General features: G+C 37.3%; 3 protein-coding genes and 1 long non-coding RNA gene across 7 annotated transcripts in view; 2 read left to right on the top strand and 2 right to left on the bottom strand.

Moving 5' to 3' along the window:
• Positions 1–35: 35 nt before the first annotated feature.
• Positions 36–4,526, bottom strand: LOC143902578 (uncharacterized). 2 transcript variants are annotated; one of them, XM_077415608.1, is made up of 3 exons: positions 4,176–4,474; positions 2,934–3,051; positions 36–963 (listed from the first exon to the last, which is right to left on the bottom strand). In XM_077415608.1, exons 1-3 carry the CDS (start codon positions 4,347–4,349, stop codon positions 773–775), a joined length of 483 nt encoding a protein of 160 aa, XP_077271734.1. In that variant the 5' UTR covers positions 4,350–4,474; the 3' UTR covers positions 36–772. The 2 variants fall into 2 exon arrangements, with proteins under 2 accessions (XP_077271734.1, XP_077271735.1); XM_077415609.1 differs by lacking the exon at positions 36–963 and adding an exon at positions 970–2,795 and having other exon boundaries at positions 4,176–4,526.
• A 2,324-nt stretch (positions 4,527–6,850) lies between these two features.
• On the top strand, positions 6,851–11,982 carry Mau2 (Mau2 sister chromatid cohesion factor). The gene is made up of 8 exons (XM_077415606.1): positions 6,851–7,136; positions 7,405–7,584; positions 7,655–7,933; positions 8,024–8,270; positions 8,539–8,786; positions 9,004–9,209; positions 9,392–9,594; positions 9,666–11,982. The coding sequence occupies exons 1-8, from the start codon at positions 6,912–6,914 to the stop codon at positions 9,860–9,862; spliced, it is 1,785 nt and encodes a 594-aa protein (XP_077271732.1). The 5' UTR covers positions 6,851–6,911; the 3' UTR covers positions 9,863–11,982.
• On the bottom strand, positions 11,955–13,396 carry LOC143902577 (NADH-quinone oxidoreductase subunit B 2). Its single transcript, XM_077415607.1, has 3 exons — positions 13,237–13,396; positions 12,291–12,842; positions 11,955–12,204 (listed from the first exon to the last, which is right to left on the bottom strand). The coding sequence occupies exons 1-3, from the start codon at positions 13,253–13,255 to the stop codon at positions 12,107–12,109; spliced, it is 669 nt and encodes a 222-aa protein (XP_077271733.1). The 5' UTR covers positions 13,256–13,396; the 3' UTR covers positions 11,955–12,106.
• LOC143902579 (uncharacterized) overlaps positions 13,370–16,793 on the top strand; it is an 82,395-nt gene continuing 78,971 nt past the window's right edge. Inside the window, exons 1-5 of one of the 3 annotated variants that reach the window (XR_013258411.1) lie at positions 13,370–13,495; positions 14,265–14,384; positions 14,757–14,864; positions 15,321–15,482; positions 15,748–15,795. This is a non-coding gene — a long non-coding RNA (uncharacterized LOC143902579). Of the gene's footprint in view, positions 13,496–13,539; positions 13,874–14,264; positions 14,385–14,756; positions 14,865–15,320; positions 15,483–15,747; positions 15,796–16,793 lie in introns of those variants that run through there. The other 2 variants (XR_013258410.1, XR_013258412.1) reach the window with 2 other exon arrangements.

The following is a 16,793-nucleotide window of genomic DNA, read 5'->3' as shown; positions in this document are numbered from 1 at the left end:
AATTTATGAACGTACATACAATGTATAAGTTTTACTGATTTATACACCGAGATCTCGACCTGTAAACCCAAAAATTTTTTCAATTTTAGTAGAAGTTTTTTTCAGTAGAAGTTACTTGTATTTCTTTCAAAGGCGCTGTAAGCCCGCGTCTAAGGGTTTATAGAGTATGTAATTAACAACCACAAGATTGAAACCAACGATAATAATTAAATATGAGTTTATAGGTAAGTATAAATTCGCAGAAGCATTCTCCGCAATACGTATCGACTACATTTTACAAATTTGATTACAACAATAAAATTTAATTCATATATATTAATTGAAAGAATATCGAAACGACTTTTGTTTGTGCTATAAGTAATAATTATATCATTATGTAAGATTATGACATAAATAATATAAATGTCTGCTTGTAGATTCGTCATTTAATGATACCATTCAGGTACAATAATCGACAGAACTAAAAATCTTTATTTGAACAAAGCTGGACCCAGAAGCAATCAGGTTGGACCAGTTTAACGACTTCCGAGGGTAAACGCTATATTTAGAGCACGTAAAGGTTGTGCAACTTGTGATACGATTAAAATTAAATATCTCGCGTCTCCGATCGTTGGTAGCGTTCAATCAGAGCAGTTGCGATGCAAACTTCGACAAATTTGATCGCGAGGAGGACAAAAGTCAAGCACATCTGCGTCACAAGATCATCGATGATCGTCATGGTGATGAGCCAACTATCACAGTTGAGAGACATCGCCGAAGGGATCCTGGTTGCCTAATTCTGTTTCGTCTCGTTATACTGCGTCAGGCATTTCTTGAAGTGCTTGGCGCAGAAGGGATACAATGTCGGATGATCGCACGTTCTGCAAGCCGCTGCGAGATGAGAGCAGCATCTCAGGCTTTCACGGCAACAGGAGGCCCACAAGTCGGGCCCGGCGACGGCGCAATCGTAACAGAAACAGTCTCCTGCAATTCACATCGAGATGCAATTTAATGTCTAACGAGATTCAACGATTTCCCTAAAATTTCCTGTAAACCACTTCCTCAATTTCACCCGCGCGGCAATCTTTTATCTTCATTCTTCCATCCATTCAAACTCGCGATAAGCTTCCGCGTTTTAGCGAGGATGTTACACAAATGGGATATGTCGGATTTATATTTCGCATTGTAACGTTCTCCGTAATAAGATCTGCTGGTTGCGAGGAAATGCATTCCGGTTTGCGATTCTTTAAACATTCCCGATGGAATGAGATTTAATTTGAGATTAGTAAGTATTTTCTTATACTTCTTGGAGAGCCTTTCATTGAGAGCAATTTAGAAATTCCGTCTAAAGAATTTAGTACATAAGTATTTATAATCGATGTGATGTTCAAGGCAGATTATTAAGTTGTATTTGTTTTAGAAGAGGTTTTCGTGTTCTATATGTTTGCATTTTCTTATTATAACTTTTTTAGGACGACATTTAATTCAAAACTTGTTTTGCATTTAGTTGTGCAGTTAAAAAAACGACGTAACGAACGATTTGCTTCCCGATGCTCTCGCTATACCTATGCTTTCTCTTAACTCTTGTATATTTCGTATCGTCTTACATATGTCACATGGCGCACTTGCAAACCTATGACGTAAAAACAAACCATTGCGCGAATTATTGCAAAGGACGTAGAACAAGATAGAAAAGTTATACGACTTAAACATTTTCCGAGTGAGATATCGCACGCGTACCATTATTTTTACTCGAGAACTGGTTGCACAACGAGACACGCATTTGCGGCAGTGACATTTGCGAGTTTCTCAATCGCGTAATTATTATAAATTAAGAATAAAATTTAGTTTGTCTGATTAGAATTATCCCGGAGACAATTAACGTATTGCATTATTTTAAAAATGCATTACTCGACATTAGCCTGACACAAATTCGATTGGATCCGGAGTGTAATTTGTGTAATTTTTGATAAATAAGTAGAGTAGATCAATATGCGTATAACATCGAATAAATAAACATGACATTTGTGAAATTTATACGTTCACCACGCATCCGCCTGGTTCAAAAGCATGTAAAGGCGGAATTGTATATTATAAAAATGTATAAAATTCACAGAAATAATTATTAGAATATTAGACATAAGATTCCGCTCGATGCACGATCTTTTTGGCGCATTCCGAAATATTTTAGTTGCAAATAATGTTTTCGCTCGTGCAACAGTTAATTCTTGAGAATTGCTGTATCTCGCGTGCGCCACTAATATACGCATTACTCGAGAGTGCTTGGTGTCACCTAGTTGTAGTAATTAGACTTTCTCGAGCACTGATGATGACAAAATGTAGTACACGTTTCCGTGACGATCGGACGTTTGAATATTCGCCTTCCGACATTGCATTGAAATCTCGTGAAAACACGTAATGATCACCCGCGTGAGCTAAATTTTTCTTATTCGAACTCATTACGTCGAGGAACTCGTTATGGAGAAAGGTGTGATGCGCGATGCGGGTCTAAAATGCGGCTACGGCGCTCTCCTTTCTACGATCTTATTCATCTTGTGCGATCGCGTGTCATCTCCGGTGGAGATCGCCAGATAAATTCAAAAATCCGGAGACAGATTCTCAATTCGCTTCATTCGCGTCTGCCTGATCCACCTTTCGAAATTGGGCAACGCTCCATGATATTTTGCGATAGCATCCTCCTCGGTATTTCATCGGGATGCGAGGCGAGGCGTTAATGCCGCGCGCGGCGCGGCGAGTAAACGCTGCGTCGGCGAGCATGGCTCATCTGGGAGCGGCTATTGTCAAGGTCGGAATCCCTATTGTCAAAGAGAGCGAATAGCGATGTATATTTTTTTTTCGTAATTGCGAGGAAACTCGCTAACGGGTACCGTGTGCGGATTGCAATGGGGTCAAACGTATGTGATCCCGCCGACAAGTAATACGAGAGGATTTACCTCGAGGACAGTCCACCGATCGCCGAGCCTCCGCCCTTCGACACTCCAGGCCCTCCTCGCCCATGGGACAGCTCGTGAACGACGCCTCGATAGTATTCTCACCGAGTATCGCGTCGATCTGAAAATATTTCATCATCATATATATCGCTACCTGGAGCGTGGAATTCCGTCGCGAATAACACGCTCGTCGCCTGTTACGAAACTCCATTTCAAACGTCGGCCATCAATTAACTCGCAAACGTCCGTCGGATTTAAAAAAAAATTCTTTATCGCGTTGCGTTCCCAATTGCTGATAGAAAGTTCGTGCCTCGGGAAAGTGTGCGTTTTTAATCGCACGCAGCTCGCAAAACTATATTGTTCCGGCGTTCTCGCGAAAGATCTAAAATTAATTAAATCGAAAACATGAGTTGAGAAAACTACAGAGGAGATCGGTGAAAACATTTGCGACTCGGACTCGCGTTTTAGCGAGAGAGACACCCCCGTGTTCGCGCATCCGCGTACGTAAGAGTAAAGGGTTCAACCCGTCGCGTCGCGAGGCACGTTTGTTATTATACGGGCGACGTAATAGGACGCACCGGCGATTATTTCTCCTCGTATGCCGCGCGCGTTTATTTCTCATGCGACGGTTGCATCACGGGACGATATTCGCTCGGAATTGTAAATTCGACTCGCGGGTGGAACCGCGACAAGAAGACATCAGCAGTTTCACTTTGGCACGAGGGTATAGGGTATACCGAGTTTCCCATTTTCGGGTCTCGCGCGTTGCAAATGTCCTCGTGATTCTATCTTATTAAATTCCAAACGAGTCAAGCCGAAAGCGGCAAGCACACCCTCGGCTCGATAATTTCATTAGAAGATTTTAACGCAAGATTCCGTCGGAAGATTACACTGTTGAGTATAATTTGACATCATGGATGTCGAATTGAGTCATTTTTAACCACTCCTACAGGCTGCCACTGTTCAATATATCATTAACGTAACTAAAACAATGCAAATTTAATTAAACCAATGGAGTTAAGATAATAAATTTCAACGCACACGGTGGTTAAAAATAACAAGATGTTATTTGACTCAAGGTATTGATTTAAATTTCATCTTTTAACATTTAACAGTGTATTATATAATATTATATAATAGAATGTACATATATAAGCGAGTTTGCGTGATCCCGAACAATTATAAATATACCAACAATTTCGAAATAACTTTAGGAATAAGCGAGTCCATCGTCCTCCGGCTTACCCGCTTGAACGCGCCCGGTTTGGAGAACATCTTCACCAGTTTCGCCAGCGCGTTCTCCGCCTGGATCTGTTCCGCGACGTCGGTGACGTTCGTGGACTCGCAGTGGATTCCGCGTGGCGGAGGAAACGCCAGCAGACCGAAGAGGAACGCGATCACCCACCGGCCGGAGATCATCGCGCGAGATGTAAAAAAAAAAAGAGAGAGAGAGATAAAGAGATAAAAAATTGAGACGAGCTCGCGCGCGTTCGATCCCGCGCGATTCGAAACAGACGACTGGTGGTGATCAGCTGGCCGGGAACTCGGTGCCCGTTGAGTATACCTGGTGGGGATCTCCCACATAGACGTAGAAAAGCATCGTCTCGTATATGCGGAATTTGCTCGGTCTGTGAAAATATAAGAACGCTTTATCCGACCGCGTAATATGTAGGCGGACTGCAAATGCGTTTAATTTTCTTCATTATTATGCGATTATTGCGTAATTGCCCGTACATCGTTAATCGATGATTACACGAGGCTTTCGACATATCTTCATGAAAAAAAAAAATATATAGAATGACTTGTAAACGAAGAAAGCTTGGCGACTGACTCATCATGTTCTCATCGTGTCCTGTGTTCATCTTTCTCCGTGGAAATTTATAATATATATATATACACACGGAAATTTTAATCTTGAGTTGTCTAAGATCTAAGCTCTTAAACCGAAAACGGTTTATATTTTATTCGAAAATTATTTATATTTTATTTTGAAATTTTGTTATCATTTTAGTTTTGTGTTATGGGGGGGGCTTCGCGCCTGGACCCCGCATCGCTCTCTTTTTCTCTTTCTATTAACTACACGCGCGCACAAACTGTACGAATGGAATATTAAACGCATACACTCTACAGGCATTCAAAAGTCGAACATTTCCATAAAAAGGTGTTGTGAAAAATATCGTGTTCACCTCGGGTCGAAAGCTTTTTCAGACTCATGTGATTTGCCGTCCGAGCCGAAGGCGAGGGCGACAAACTTCACACTCGTCTGAAAAACGCTACTTTCGCCCTTTGGTGCACAATATACTATTTCTGCAATGTAAAATATATATAAATATTTGTACGGTCTATGTTACAAAATATCTTATATGATATTTTTAGAAAAAGAACGAAACATTTTTTTACAAATTTTAATAAAACGCATTATGTATGTTACAGAAAATCACAAATATATGAACATGATCAGCACGGCAGAGCCAAGCCAGGACAAGACATTACAAATTCCTTTTTACTCTGAAATGACACCGAAAGCTTACCAATATGCCGATACGGCGGCAACACCTACTTCTGTACAATCTCAACCACCTTTCGTTACCTATGTGCAAAATCCATACAGAAATAACGAGAAATTATCGGCAACCAATGAGATTGTCGGTGAGCCATATATGACAAAAATGACAGACCATTCCCAAATTATAATTTTAACGGCTTATATTATTATCCGAATGATTGGGAATTGGGACGATGGAGAGATAATTGAGGAGTGAATATAATACCACTTAATACATATAATATTAAGTTATATACATATATAACATATAATAATTATTATTAAATTACTCCTTTCCTTCTAACTATTATTTTCAAATCAAACGGTGAAATAAAGAGGCTCAAGAATAAACAAAAAAATTACTCTCACACAAAATAAAAAATAATATTTGCCGCAAAGTTGTTCCATTTGCGCCCGATATCTCTCCCAAGCCTCCTCTCCTCTCAGACTGTCCTCTTAGGTTGTCATGTTGAATCAATGTAACGTTTTCCACTTCCCTTATTTTCTGAAACATTTAAATAAGCGATTCGATTAGAGAAAAATAGGCGAAGTTTTCATACATAACATAATATATAAAAATCAATTATATACTCATCACTTTCTCTTCTTCTTTCGTGCTCAACATTTGGACAGCAAACACAGTAAATTTAATTTGAACGTGAAAGTAATTGAAACCATAAAGGAAAATTCAAAGTGTAAAACTCAGCGCATAAGTAATATCAACATTAGTAATGGTCAGGTTGTATTTTGTGTCGATCGACAAAACCCAGCGGTAACGAGGCTGTTTCTCATCAGATAATGGTAAATCTGCAGTATAACGGCAGCTTCTCCGATTTGTTTGAATTTTATATATTTTGTATTTTGGACGCATGGGAGAGAGAGAGAAGAGATTTGACATCTGAATCGTCGAGCGACTCCGGGGGCAGGAGGAAGAGGGAAGGGGGCATTGAAAGGTACATACATATATGCTTTTTCTGGGGTCAGTGTAGCGGGGGACGCGTGTTTTTCTGCGCATGCGTGACGAGTAGCATCGATGCAAGCAATAACTTAATAGAAATTTGAATATATTATAGATTCTCATATTAGAAAGAGCGAGTCTTAAAAAAAAAAAAGAGCACAATTAATTAAAATTAATTATTCTCGGCTATGTGAGAATATTACAAGAATTACGATCTTGCACGAAAAGGCCCGAAGGTACCCGTATTCTTTATGAATTTGGTACTTGATTATCAATTGTCACGTGTGCGAGAAAACTTTCTGAGTGTGGGTATATGCGTGTGTGCGGTGTGCATCGGGTGCATCTCCCCTCCATTTGTTTATAGTGCGTCTTCGTTGACTTCGTTCTGACATCGATGGGTAGAGGCCGGTAGAGTAGATCTCGTTTGGCTTCGTCGTTCGTCGGGTTCGTGCGTGGTCGTGTGTGGTGAAATGTTAAAATGGCGTCTTCTCAGGACGCTTGGTATCTCTCGTTGCTCGGCCTGGCCGAGAATTTCCGCACGTCGAATCCGCCCGACATCAAGTCGTGCATCCAGTGTCTGCAGGCGGTCTTCAACTTCAAGCCGCCGCCGCGCGTCGAGGCGCGCACTCACCTTCAGCTCGGCAACATCCTGCTCACGCACACGAAAAACATCGATTTGGCGCGATACCACCTGGATAAAGCGGTCAGTAATTTCACCTCGTTCGCGTCTACCGCGATCGAGATCGAGTAATTTTGTCGCCTCTCCTTTTTGCCCGCCTCCGTTTCTTGCTGCCCCCCGCGCGATTCGCGCGATTCGCGAACGCTTGCCCCCCGTCCTAACCTCTCCGATGACAACAAATAATGCGTCGTCGAACGGTTTACGTCAGTCGCGATTCACAGAGATGCATTAAGTCGAAGCTTATCGTCGTCTTCGATGACTCTTGTAATTGACTCTCGGTTATTCTCTTTAGTGGCGACTGAGTCAGAACATAAATACGTTCGACGACGTCAAGTTTGAGGCAGCCAGCGTCGTCGCCGAACTGTACGAGCAACAGCTGCAGCCGAATCTGAGTAAACCGATTTTGAGGAAGGCAATAGAATTGTCTCAGCACAATGTCTACTGGCACTGCAGGCTTATCTTTCAACTTGCGGTAAGCTTAATCAGCTTAATTTCTCATGTCTCAAATGGACAACGTACTCACGTTGACTTATAAATTGCAGCAAATTCATGCTTCAGAGAAGGACTTTGTCGCAGCGAGCAGCTTGCTCGCGGTGGGCGTCGATTATTCTCACATAAGCAACGCCAGTTATACCCGAGTGCTCTTTCTCTTAAGTCGGTGTATGCTGCTGTTGATAGACAAGAAGTTCACTGAGGTTCATCCTCTGCTAAATTCAGCGGGCCATCATGTGGAGAATTGGCAAGGCAACCCGCATCAAAAGGAGTATCTGAAGGTGTACTTTTTAGTTCTTCAAGTGTGCCATTATCTTATGGCAGGCCAGGTGAGAATAGTCACGACTGTTGCAATTATAAAAAAATATGGGCTATAGGTACCATTCTAATGATGACGTATTGTCTTTGTGCTAAAATAGGTGAAGAGCGTGAAACCTTGTTTGAAACAACTGCAACAAAGTATACAGACTATAATGTCGCCTAGCTGGCCGGCAGACGATGTAGTTACAGGCTCCAATATTGGGGATATGTTTATATGGATGCCGAAGGATCATTTATACGTCTTGGTTTATTTAGTAACCGTTATGCATTCTATGCAAGCCGGTTACATGGATAAGGCACAGAAATATACCGACAAAGCGCTTAGTCAAATTGAAAAGCTGAAAAGTAAGTACGCGCGTGTTACTTTTTAATTGATTCAAAGTAGTTTATTATTTTCGATTTACAATTCACCTAGTATTTCTTTACTCACAAATCTTTGAGTCTCCAATCAATCTCTTATAAATCGAGGTATATACAGGATCTATCAGGATCTGCCGACTACGAGTCGATCGGTCTCGTATAGAACCATGTTTCTCATCTCGTGCATTTTATTCTCTTACATTTTATCGGTTTAACACTCAACGAAAACAATTTCTTCATTGTTTTTTTACAGTTATCGATAACAAACCTATCTTGTCTGTGTTTCAATTAATGCTTTTGGAGCATATAATTATGTGTCGGCTTGTAATGGGAAACAAAAGTGTAGCTCTTATGGAAATTTCTCAAGCTTGTCAACTCTGCAGGCGGCAACCTAGGTTACTACAGGGTCATAGACCACAATTACATGTATTACTAGGGTTATACGCAATGTCTATGAATTGTATGGAAGCTGCAGAGGCTCAGTTCATTGCTGCACTCAAAGTAAGAAAATAGAATTGTTTCATCATAAATTGTGGTAAATAATTTAAGACTTATACGTGTTATTCTATCTCTAATCTATGTAAATTGCTCATGTATTCTCGTTTAAACACTTTTTTATTTTTATTCTGGCTTGATTTTGCACGCAAATATAATGATAGATCTATGGAGTACTTATAGCGATGACAGAGAAAAGATTATTTCACCTTTTTTTTTTCAGACGTCACAAGAAAAGGAACTCTGGACATTCGCGCATTTGAACCTAGCGATAGTATATCTCAGATCAAAGAGGGAAGCCGAATTGGGAGCGTTGTTAGAAAGGATAAATCCAGAATCTCTACCATCACATTCTCATTCTTTGAGGGCAGCTGCATATTACGTACAAGGACTCCAAGCTTTCTTTGGTGCTAGATACAATGAAGCAAAGTACGTACGATTTTTTAAATGTTTAGTCTCATATCCTAATAAATACATGAAACTTGTAATTTCCCGAAAAAAAAAGATGAAAGATGGGATAATCTGATTCTTAGTTAGCAATGTTAAAAAATCTCAGTAATATATAAAACGAATTGAATATATTGATGTAAATGTGCTAATATGATTTTTAGACGATATCTTAGAGAAACCTTAAAAATGGCAAACTCGGAAGACTTGAACAGACTCACTTCCTGTAGTCTCGTGCTTTTGGGACATATATTTCTTTCTTTGGGAAATAGTAGAGAATCGATGAACATGGTCACACCTGCGATGCAATTAGCTTCTAAAATACCTGATGTACATGTACAACTGTGGGCTACTGCCATTTTAAAAGGTATGTGCAGATTGAAAAGTAAATAATAATTTTTTAATTATCTGTACACTTATATAATTGAAATATTGCAGATTTGTATAGAATTTGTGGTGAGCCTAATCGCGAGAGCGAGGCATATCAAATGCACTGCACATTCTCTCAAACCCTTCTGAAGGACCATTTTCAGAGTACACAAATGAGCGAGCATTCGCTCATTCAATGGACAGACGGCCCAATGCCTGCATCGCCAACCAATCCACCGCCATCCACGTCGCAAGCAATTCTCTAATGGTATAAAAGATATTTAGGTGTGTCTATTTACTTAAATTGTCCAGAATTGTCTGAAACCATGTATATTTGTACTAATTATTCCTTGAGTTGTAAAATGAAGTTGGGTTCATTCAGTTTAGCCTCATTCAGTCTCGGATATTAAAAGAACTATGATAATGTTTAAAAATATCGGATTTAATTGCGAGTAAGGCGGTAATATAGAAGGTTTAATGGATATTTGATATAATATCCAGATTTTTTTGATACGTGAGATATCTGTGGGAGTATATGGCAACTAGATATAGCAGAGCTTGATAGCAATTTATAGTATTATTTGAATCATCGAAATTATACACGGCAGGGATTGACTAATTTAGATCATTAATATTTTGTTTACTTCAGTTAATAAACATTAAATTATTTTTTATGGAATTATTCAAGAAGATACAAATGCTAATTATCGTAATGCAGAACAGACCCGTTTTATCAAATTTTTATGACCCGTTCTGCCGCACAATGCGTTTAAACAAGATTTGTATTGCACACATTAAGGGAATAGATCGGAATATTGAATAAAGATTTTTATTTTTGTTTGAAAATTGTTAATTTTATATTTCTGATTAACATATTAATCTATAAATCTTTTTTTCTACATCACTTTATTATCTTTATCTCCATACGCTGGAACAAGTAAAAATTAATATGTTAAATTATTCCAACAAAACAATTACATATATTAGATGCATTGTGTTGAACTTGTAATTGCAATATTTTACATTATACAGTCTTTATAAGACTGATATCTTAATTACAATTTCATTATACAGACAAAATCTTGTTTGGAACACATAAGTAATTGATCTTCGAAATTTTATTATGTGACTAAGGAAGATGGTGAACAAGTATCAAAATTTAGATATTAAATTTTGTATATATTGAATAATAAGAACGATGAAATCGAAGTAATTAACTCTCTCTCATCACTATCAGCAAGGTTTAACAAATTATCCGTGTATCCAGTGGATCATCAAAATTATTTTATTGGTTCATTTAATGTTTCCTCTTCTTTTTTTTAATGACCAAAGTAAACATTAATAATTTGGCTGTGGCACAACAGAATAACAATTCATTAAGCGGTATAATAAAAATAAATGATAGGTACGGAATGTTTGCAAATTGGTTAAAGAGATGCAAATTCTTTACCTATTATATGTACAAGATGTTTCGGTATATATACATGTATTTTTATTAAGATGGTATATGTATGTATTGTATGAGTATATAATAAAATGTAATTGTTATATATTAGTATTAGTTACAGTAATAAATAAAGAAAGAAAGGGGCCTTAGAACGTGGTAACTTAAACGGCAAAGAACTTGTGTGTAAAATTCTTTGCTTTATTTAAATTATTCCGAACATACTTTGTATATACTTTTAAAAGTAAAAAGATACGTACGTGCAAACAATAAAATAGAGAATGTAATAAAAATATAGGTTTGTACAAATATTTGTTTTCTCAACATGAAAAAGTACAAACTTCATTTATCGTGGTATGTTTTTTGATATGTATATATATATGTATAAAACACTATTAATATCTCATTACTACTTATTGCACAGATTATTAATATAAAATATAATACGATTTTATGATTATTCTGATATCGCTCTTTCGGAAAAAGATAAATTTAAAATATAAGCTGGTAATATATAAATAAAGAGAAGAAGAGGGGACAGAAGAGGACACAATTTTTTGACAAGATAAACTTAATAAAATTTTTTTACAATTTTGCATTCGAACTTAAATATATAAAGAGTTACGTCTTTTTTTATATTATAATACATATATTTAAAAAAAATCGGGATTTTTTTCATTATTATTGTCACACAATTATGTGCGATAAAATGTATACATTCGATTAATATATATTCTAAATTATAAAATATATATATGTATATATTAAAAATGAAAATATATTAACCAATATATTTTTATATCTTAGCAGTCTGTAATACGTTTGATTCATTATGTAGCGATAATATAGTGTTGCGAAATATATTACGTTTTCGTATCTTTTTCTAAATATGCATGCAAAGTAAACGAGGTTGATTTATGGTAATAAAAAAATTTATTTTTATTTAAATGTGATTTATTTTGTCACATTTTTGGGTGACATACAATCCCCCATTGCTTAATTATGTATCAATTATCTTACAATTTTTAAATATTTTATACATTTATTACTATAGACGTCAGGTACATTACTTCCTGTACCAAACTTGTGTAGTTTGCATACGTTTTATCTTTTTCTGCAACTGAAGAACACCATACAGTAATGCTTCAGCTGTTGGGGGACAACCTGCAACATATCGAAGATTTATATTTATGAATAAAATAAGATTAACATGTACATAAAATAAAGAATATAAATAATTGCAAATTTACCAGGCACGTAAATGTCCACAGGTATTATCCTGTCGCAACCCCTGACCACGGAATAGCTATAATGATAATATCCGCCTCCGTTCGCGCAACTTCCCATGGAGATGACCCATCGAGGTTCAGGCATCTGATCGTAGATCTTCCTCAGGGCAGGTGCCATCTTGTTCGTCAAAGTGCCAGCGACTATAATAACGTCCGACTGTCGCGGCGAGGCGCGGAACACCACGCCGAATCTGTCCATGTCGTATCTAGGCGCCGCAATGTGCATCATCTCCACCGCGCAGCAGGCTAAACCGAAGGTCATCGGCCATATCGATCCTTTGCGTCCCCAATTTATTATGTCGTCTATTCTGGCTAGGGCATACTCTGCCATGTTACTGGGCTGTTGAAACGGGCTGTACGGCTCGACTTTCGGTTTCTCTGGCAGCGCAGGCTTCGCCTTCTGCACGGACGACTCCGTGGCCATGTCTTTAGTCTGAACCTTCGACGTAGCAACAGCAGGTCCTGACGTCGCTACATTGTTACGGACCAGGGACACTAGTCCCTGAGGGACATCTGCAAAAGAAAAAAAAAGTAAGAAATAGGTAAATCTCATTATAAATGATCATATGGTAAACATCGATATCCCAGTTGCGTTTGGAAGGTTATGATAGCATTTTAGTCGGCCGAACGTTTCGGTATTAATCGTACAACTACGCGACAGACAAATGCGCGTCGAATTTCGCGACGTATTTTAGTGCGCGATCTTATGCAATAGCCGCGGTATTAAAACGGAAAGTGCGCAAGAAGCGAAATTTGCTCAACGACGATATCGATTGTCCGCGGTCCGGATGCGCGCATTTTATCCGATACGGGATTAAACGCACGTTTCGTCTAACGGTGCATCAGGCTCGAGTATCGAGGCATTCGTTTAATGGCAATCTCATAATTCACAGTGGAAATAACTCACGTGTAACGGAACGCAACATCTCCGACCTTCCGTGGACTGACTGTAACAGTGCTAACTGCTACATCGCAGGTTATGCGGGCGCATGCGCCAATTATGATTGAAGACCCGCAGTTTTGTGATTTTTTACTAGCCATTCACTCTTGACTGACATATGAACCGAATTAAATTACATCGGCATCTCCGAATATTTTATTTCCATTTTAATGGAAACGGTCAACACGCGACGGGTCTGCTCCGAGATGAGTGACTCGTTTAATTGGTAATTAGAATTTATATTAATTTGCATAATGCGAAAGCGAACGCCGTATAAGACGAGTATCTAGCATTTTGTTGCATAAAATGCGAAAAATGAACGCAAGTTAAGAGCGGGACGCGCGTAGCGTCCGCGTCGCCGCGTTGCTCCTTGAAGTTGACCGCGCGTAAAGTAGACGAGCCCTCGCCCTCGGTCGCCATTTTAATTACGTGCAATTTTACTTGCGAGTTGCGGAACGACATGGACACGAGGCGGACACGGGATGGATCAGTTCCGGGACGAGGGGAGAAGACGTCGCGAGTCGTTTAATAGATCGGCCAGCAACAATCCATATTAACTCTATATTTATTCCTTAATTATGATAACATCCGACTTTCGCGCAATGTAAGTTCGATGTTCGCATATTAACGATCATTTCGCGTACGTAATTCGCAAGACTCGTTCGATCGAAAATCTGTCGGGTGCGAGCAATCGTCAAATGACGATGATAGCCGATTATATATATCTTCGGCTAATCTATATATTTACGATTAATTTCATCCTGCACATTTTATTTGTATTGCAATGCGAAATAACGACCGCCGAGATGACGAGTGTACACACTGTACACTATTTATTATTGCTCGAATAACGGAAAATTTGACAAATTGACGCGAGGCTAGCTGCGAGTAGAACGCGCAGCGCCGCAGCGTAACTCTTTGCGCGTGAAGTTGACCGCGCGTGAAATAGACGACCCCCCTTCGTCATCTTAATTGCATTTACGTTTCGTTTGCAGAACGCGACGGACACGGGACCGTGTATGTGTATAGACGTCGTCTATGCACACGGGACGGATCGGCTCCGGAACGAGTGCACTGAGTGCAGGCGTCGCGGAGTCATTTGACTCATTTGATTAGTAAGTGAAATGTGTATCACGGTTTTGCTTTTATCATTTGCCGCAATAATTAACTATCGCGCAATATAGATTCGACACTCGTACATTGATTATTTATTCATTCGAACGCGTGTATTTCGCAAATCTCGTTTGACCGAAGTAGAGCCGTCTCGCGTCGCTCTTAGCGCGTTAAATAAATTGATCGCGCGAGACCTTTTCTTATCGTTAGATGCATATCTGATTGCATTCTCTTTTTATTTATGATATGACGAAGTACGCGTTGCATATGATTAATATCGAGAGTACTACACGAAGTATGAGAGAGCCGCACGATTATTATATTCTGCTCATTATAATTGCGCTTAATTTTAACCAACAATTTGTTTGGTTTAGTGAATAGATCTTTCCTGAATGCCTCGAAGAAATAACGATGAAGAAAGAAAAGAGAAGGAGGAGGAGGAGGCTAGAGAGGTGACTACGTGTGACGGCGGATCGTGTAAGGTGAGCACTTCGTAATTAATTTATTTTATATATTATTTGTTACCGATGGAAATAATTATTTGCGCAGTAGTACACCACATGAGGTCGCATATAATAAGCATATTGCACAATAGACGTAATGTATCTAAATCTAATAAATAAAATATTTTGGATTTAATATTTTGAAAATATATTTAGTAAAATATTTACAATATGTTTATAATATTAACAAATATATCTAAAATATTTTCAAACATTTAAGATTTATAATAATTTAAATTAACTATATCAGCATTAAATTTTTTCTTATCAAAATTTTATATGAAATCTGAGAAAGCATCTTTATTAGGACATAATTTTTTTATTAAAAATTTGTTGAAATAAGGAATAAGAGATTTTTGCGTGCAAAAATTATTCTTCTAATATATACTTATTTTAGACATTATTTTTATTTTGATATATTTGTATGTGTTACAGATCAGTGAAGTATACGTACTATAATTTCGTTGTTGTGCATCATGATGCGAGTGAAGAGAAGGAGTTCTGACAACCTGTGCGGAGATGGAGGCTTGACAATCCGACAGAAAGAGGAGGAGGAAGCCTAGAAGAGGTATCAGGCACCGGTGGAGCAACTTTGCGGTAAGCATTATTGTTTACTTGCATAAAATTAGTTGTTTTTTTCTGGATCGTTTTATTTCAATGATTTAGAAATAATAATCAGAGAAAAGAATTAATCTAAAACTTTTTATAAAAGACTATTCTCATAATCTTTTTTAGAAATTTCTAATTATTTTAATAAATATTTAATTGAAAAAAATTGATGCGTGTAAGAATTATCTTTCGAATAATTGATTGATTATTTTGATCGCTATTGTAATTTGGATTTTATGTTTGTTTGTTACAGAATCATCGTAGCTACGTGGCTGATAACTCCACTGCTGCGCATCGGTTGGTGAGTGATAAACAATTTTTTTTAATAAGGTAACGGATCTGTGAAAAATATATCAAATATACCATATCGGCATTATTATAATTATGGTAAAAATAAATATAAAATTTCATGGATCCTATTACCAATAGATATTATAAAAAATGTGATAGATATTTAATCTTGGGCTCGTTATTTGTTGTGCTATTAATTTGGTGTGCTAATGTGCTTGAGGTTACACTCGCACTGATACACGTATGAAGAGAGAATGCGAAATAGTTCAATAGTTCATTTAACAATAAAAATAACATTAATAGAATCAAAAGGAGAACCTGAATGTATTAATGTTATTAAATTATTATTTGTCTCAAATATACTAAAATAGACTAAAATTTTTTTTAAATTTAAAAAAATATCAAAGTGAAGTTTTTTATTTATAGATAATAGAAATTAGAAGAAAATACTTATATTAGAGTTGGATCTTAATAAAAATAATTAATTTTATATATATTAGAAAAAATTATTGAAATAATTAGGTTTTTGTTAAAGTTGCTGAAATAAATAAAAAAAAAGAAAGCAACTTGGTTTATACACATTTTATGATATGTAACTCATGCTCGGTTGACGCAATTATTAGTACTTTTGTAACAAAAATAGATTGAAGCCACATTGTTTCACATAATAACTATTTTGACGGGCGCGGACACTTAGCACTTTTTAACCTTTTTAAAAAAAGTAGTTCTTCATGCTGATAATTTAGTCGCAGATTGCTGGTAAGAAAAAATTATTTACAAATAAAAAGTCTCAATCGTTCCGATCAATGATCATCTATTGTCATCTCGTGATCTTTTGCATTTCGATGATTCAATCAAGAATCTAAAATTAAATCAAACTAGGAAATAATTGATAAAAATTATCGAAACTTTTTTAAATATCTGCAAGTTTTGGAAAGCTAATTTTTATTATTTTATGACTTAAAAAATTAAAATTTTAAAGTTATTTGTGTATTATCTTCGGGAACA

Source organism: Temnothorax americanus, unplaced genomic scaffold (genome assembly GCF_048541705.1).
Source record: "Temnothorax americanus isolate GAGA-0224 unplaced genomic scaffold, ASM4854170v1 Scaffold4, whole genome shotgun sequence".
NCBI lineage: Eukaryota > Metazoa > Arthropoda > Insecta > Hymenoptera > Formicidae > Temnothorax > Temnothorax americanus.
This window is presented reverse-complemented; position numbering and strand designations above follow the sequence as displayed.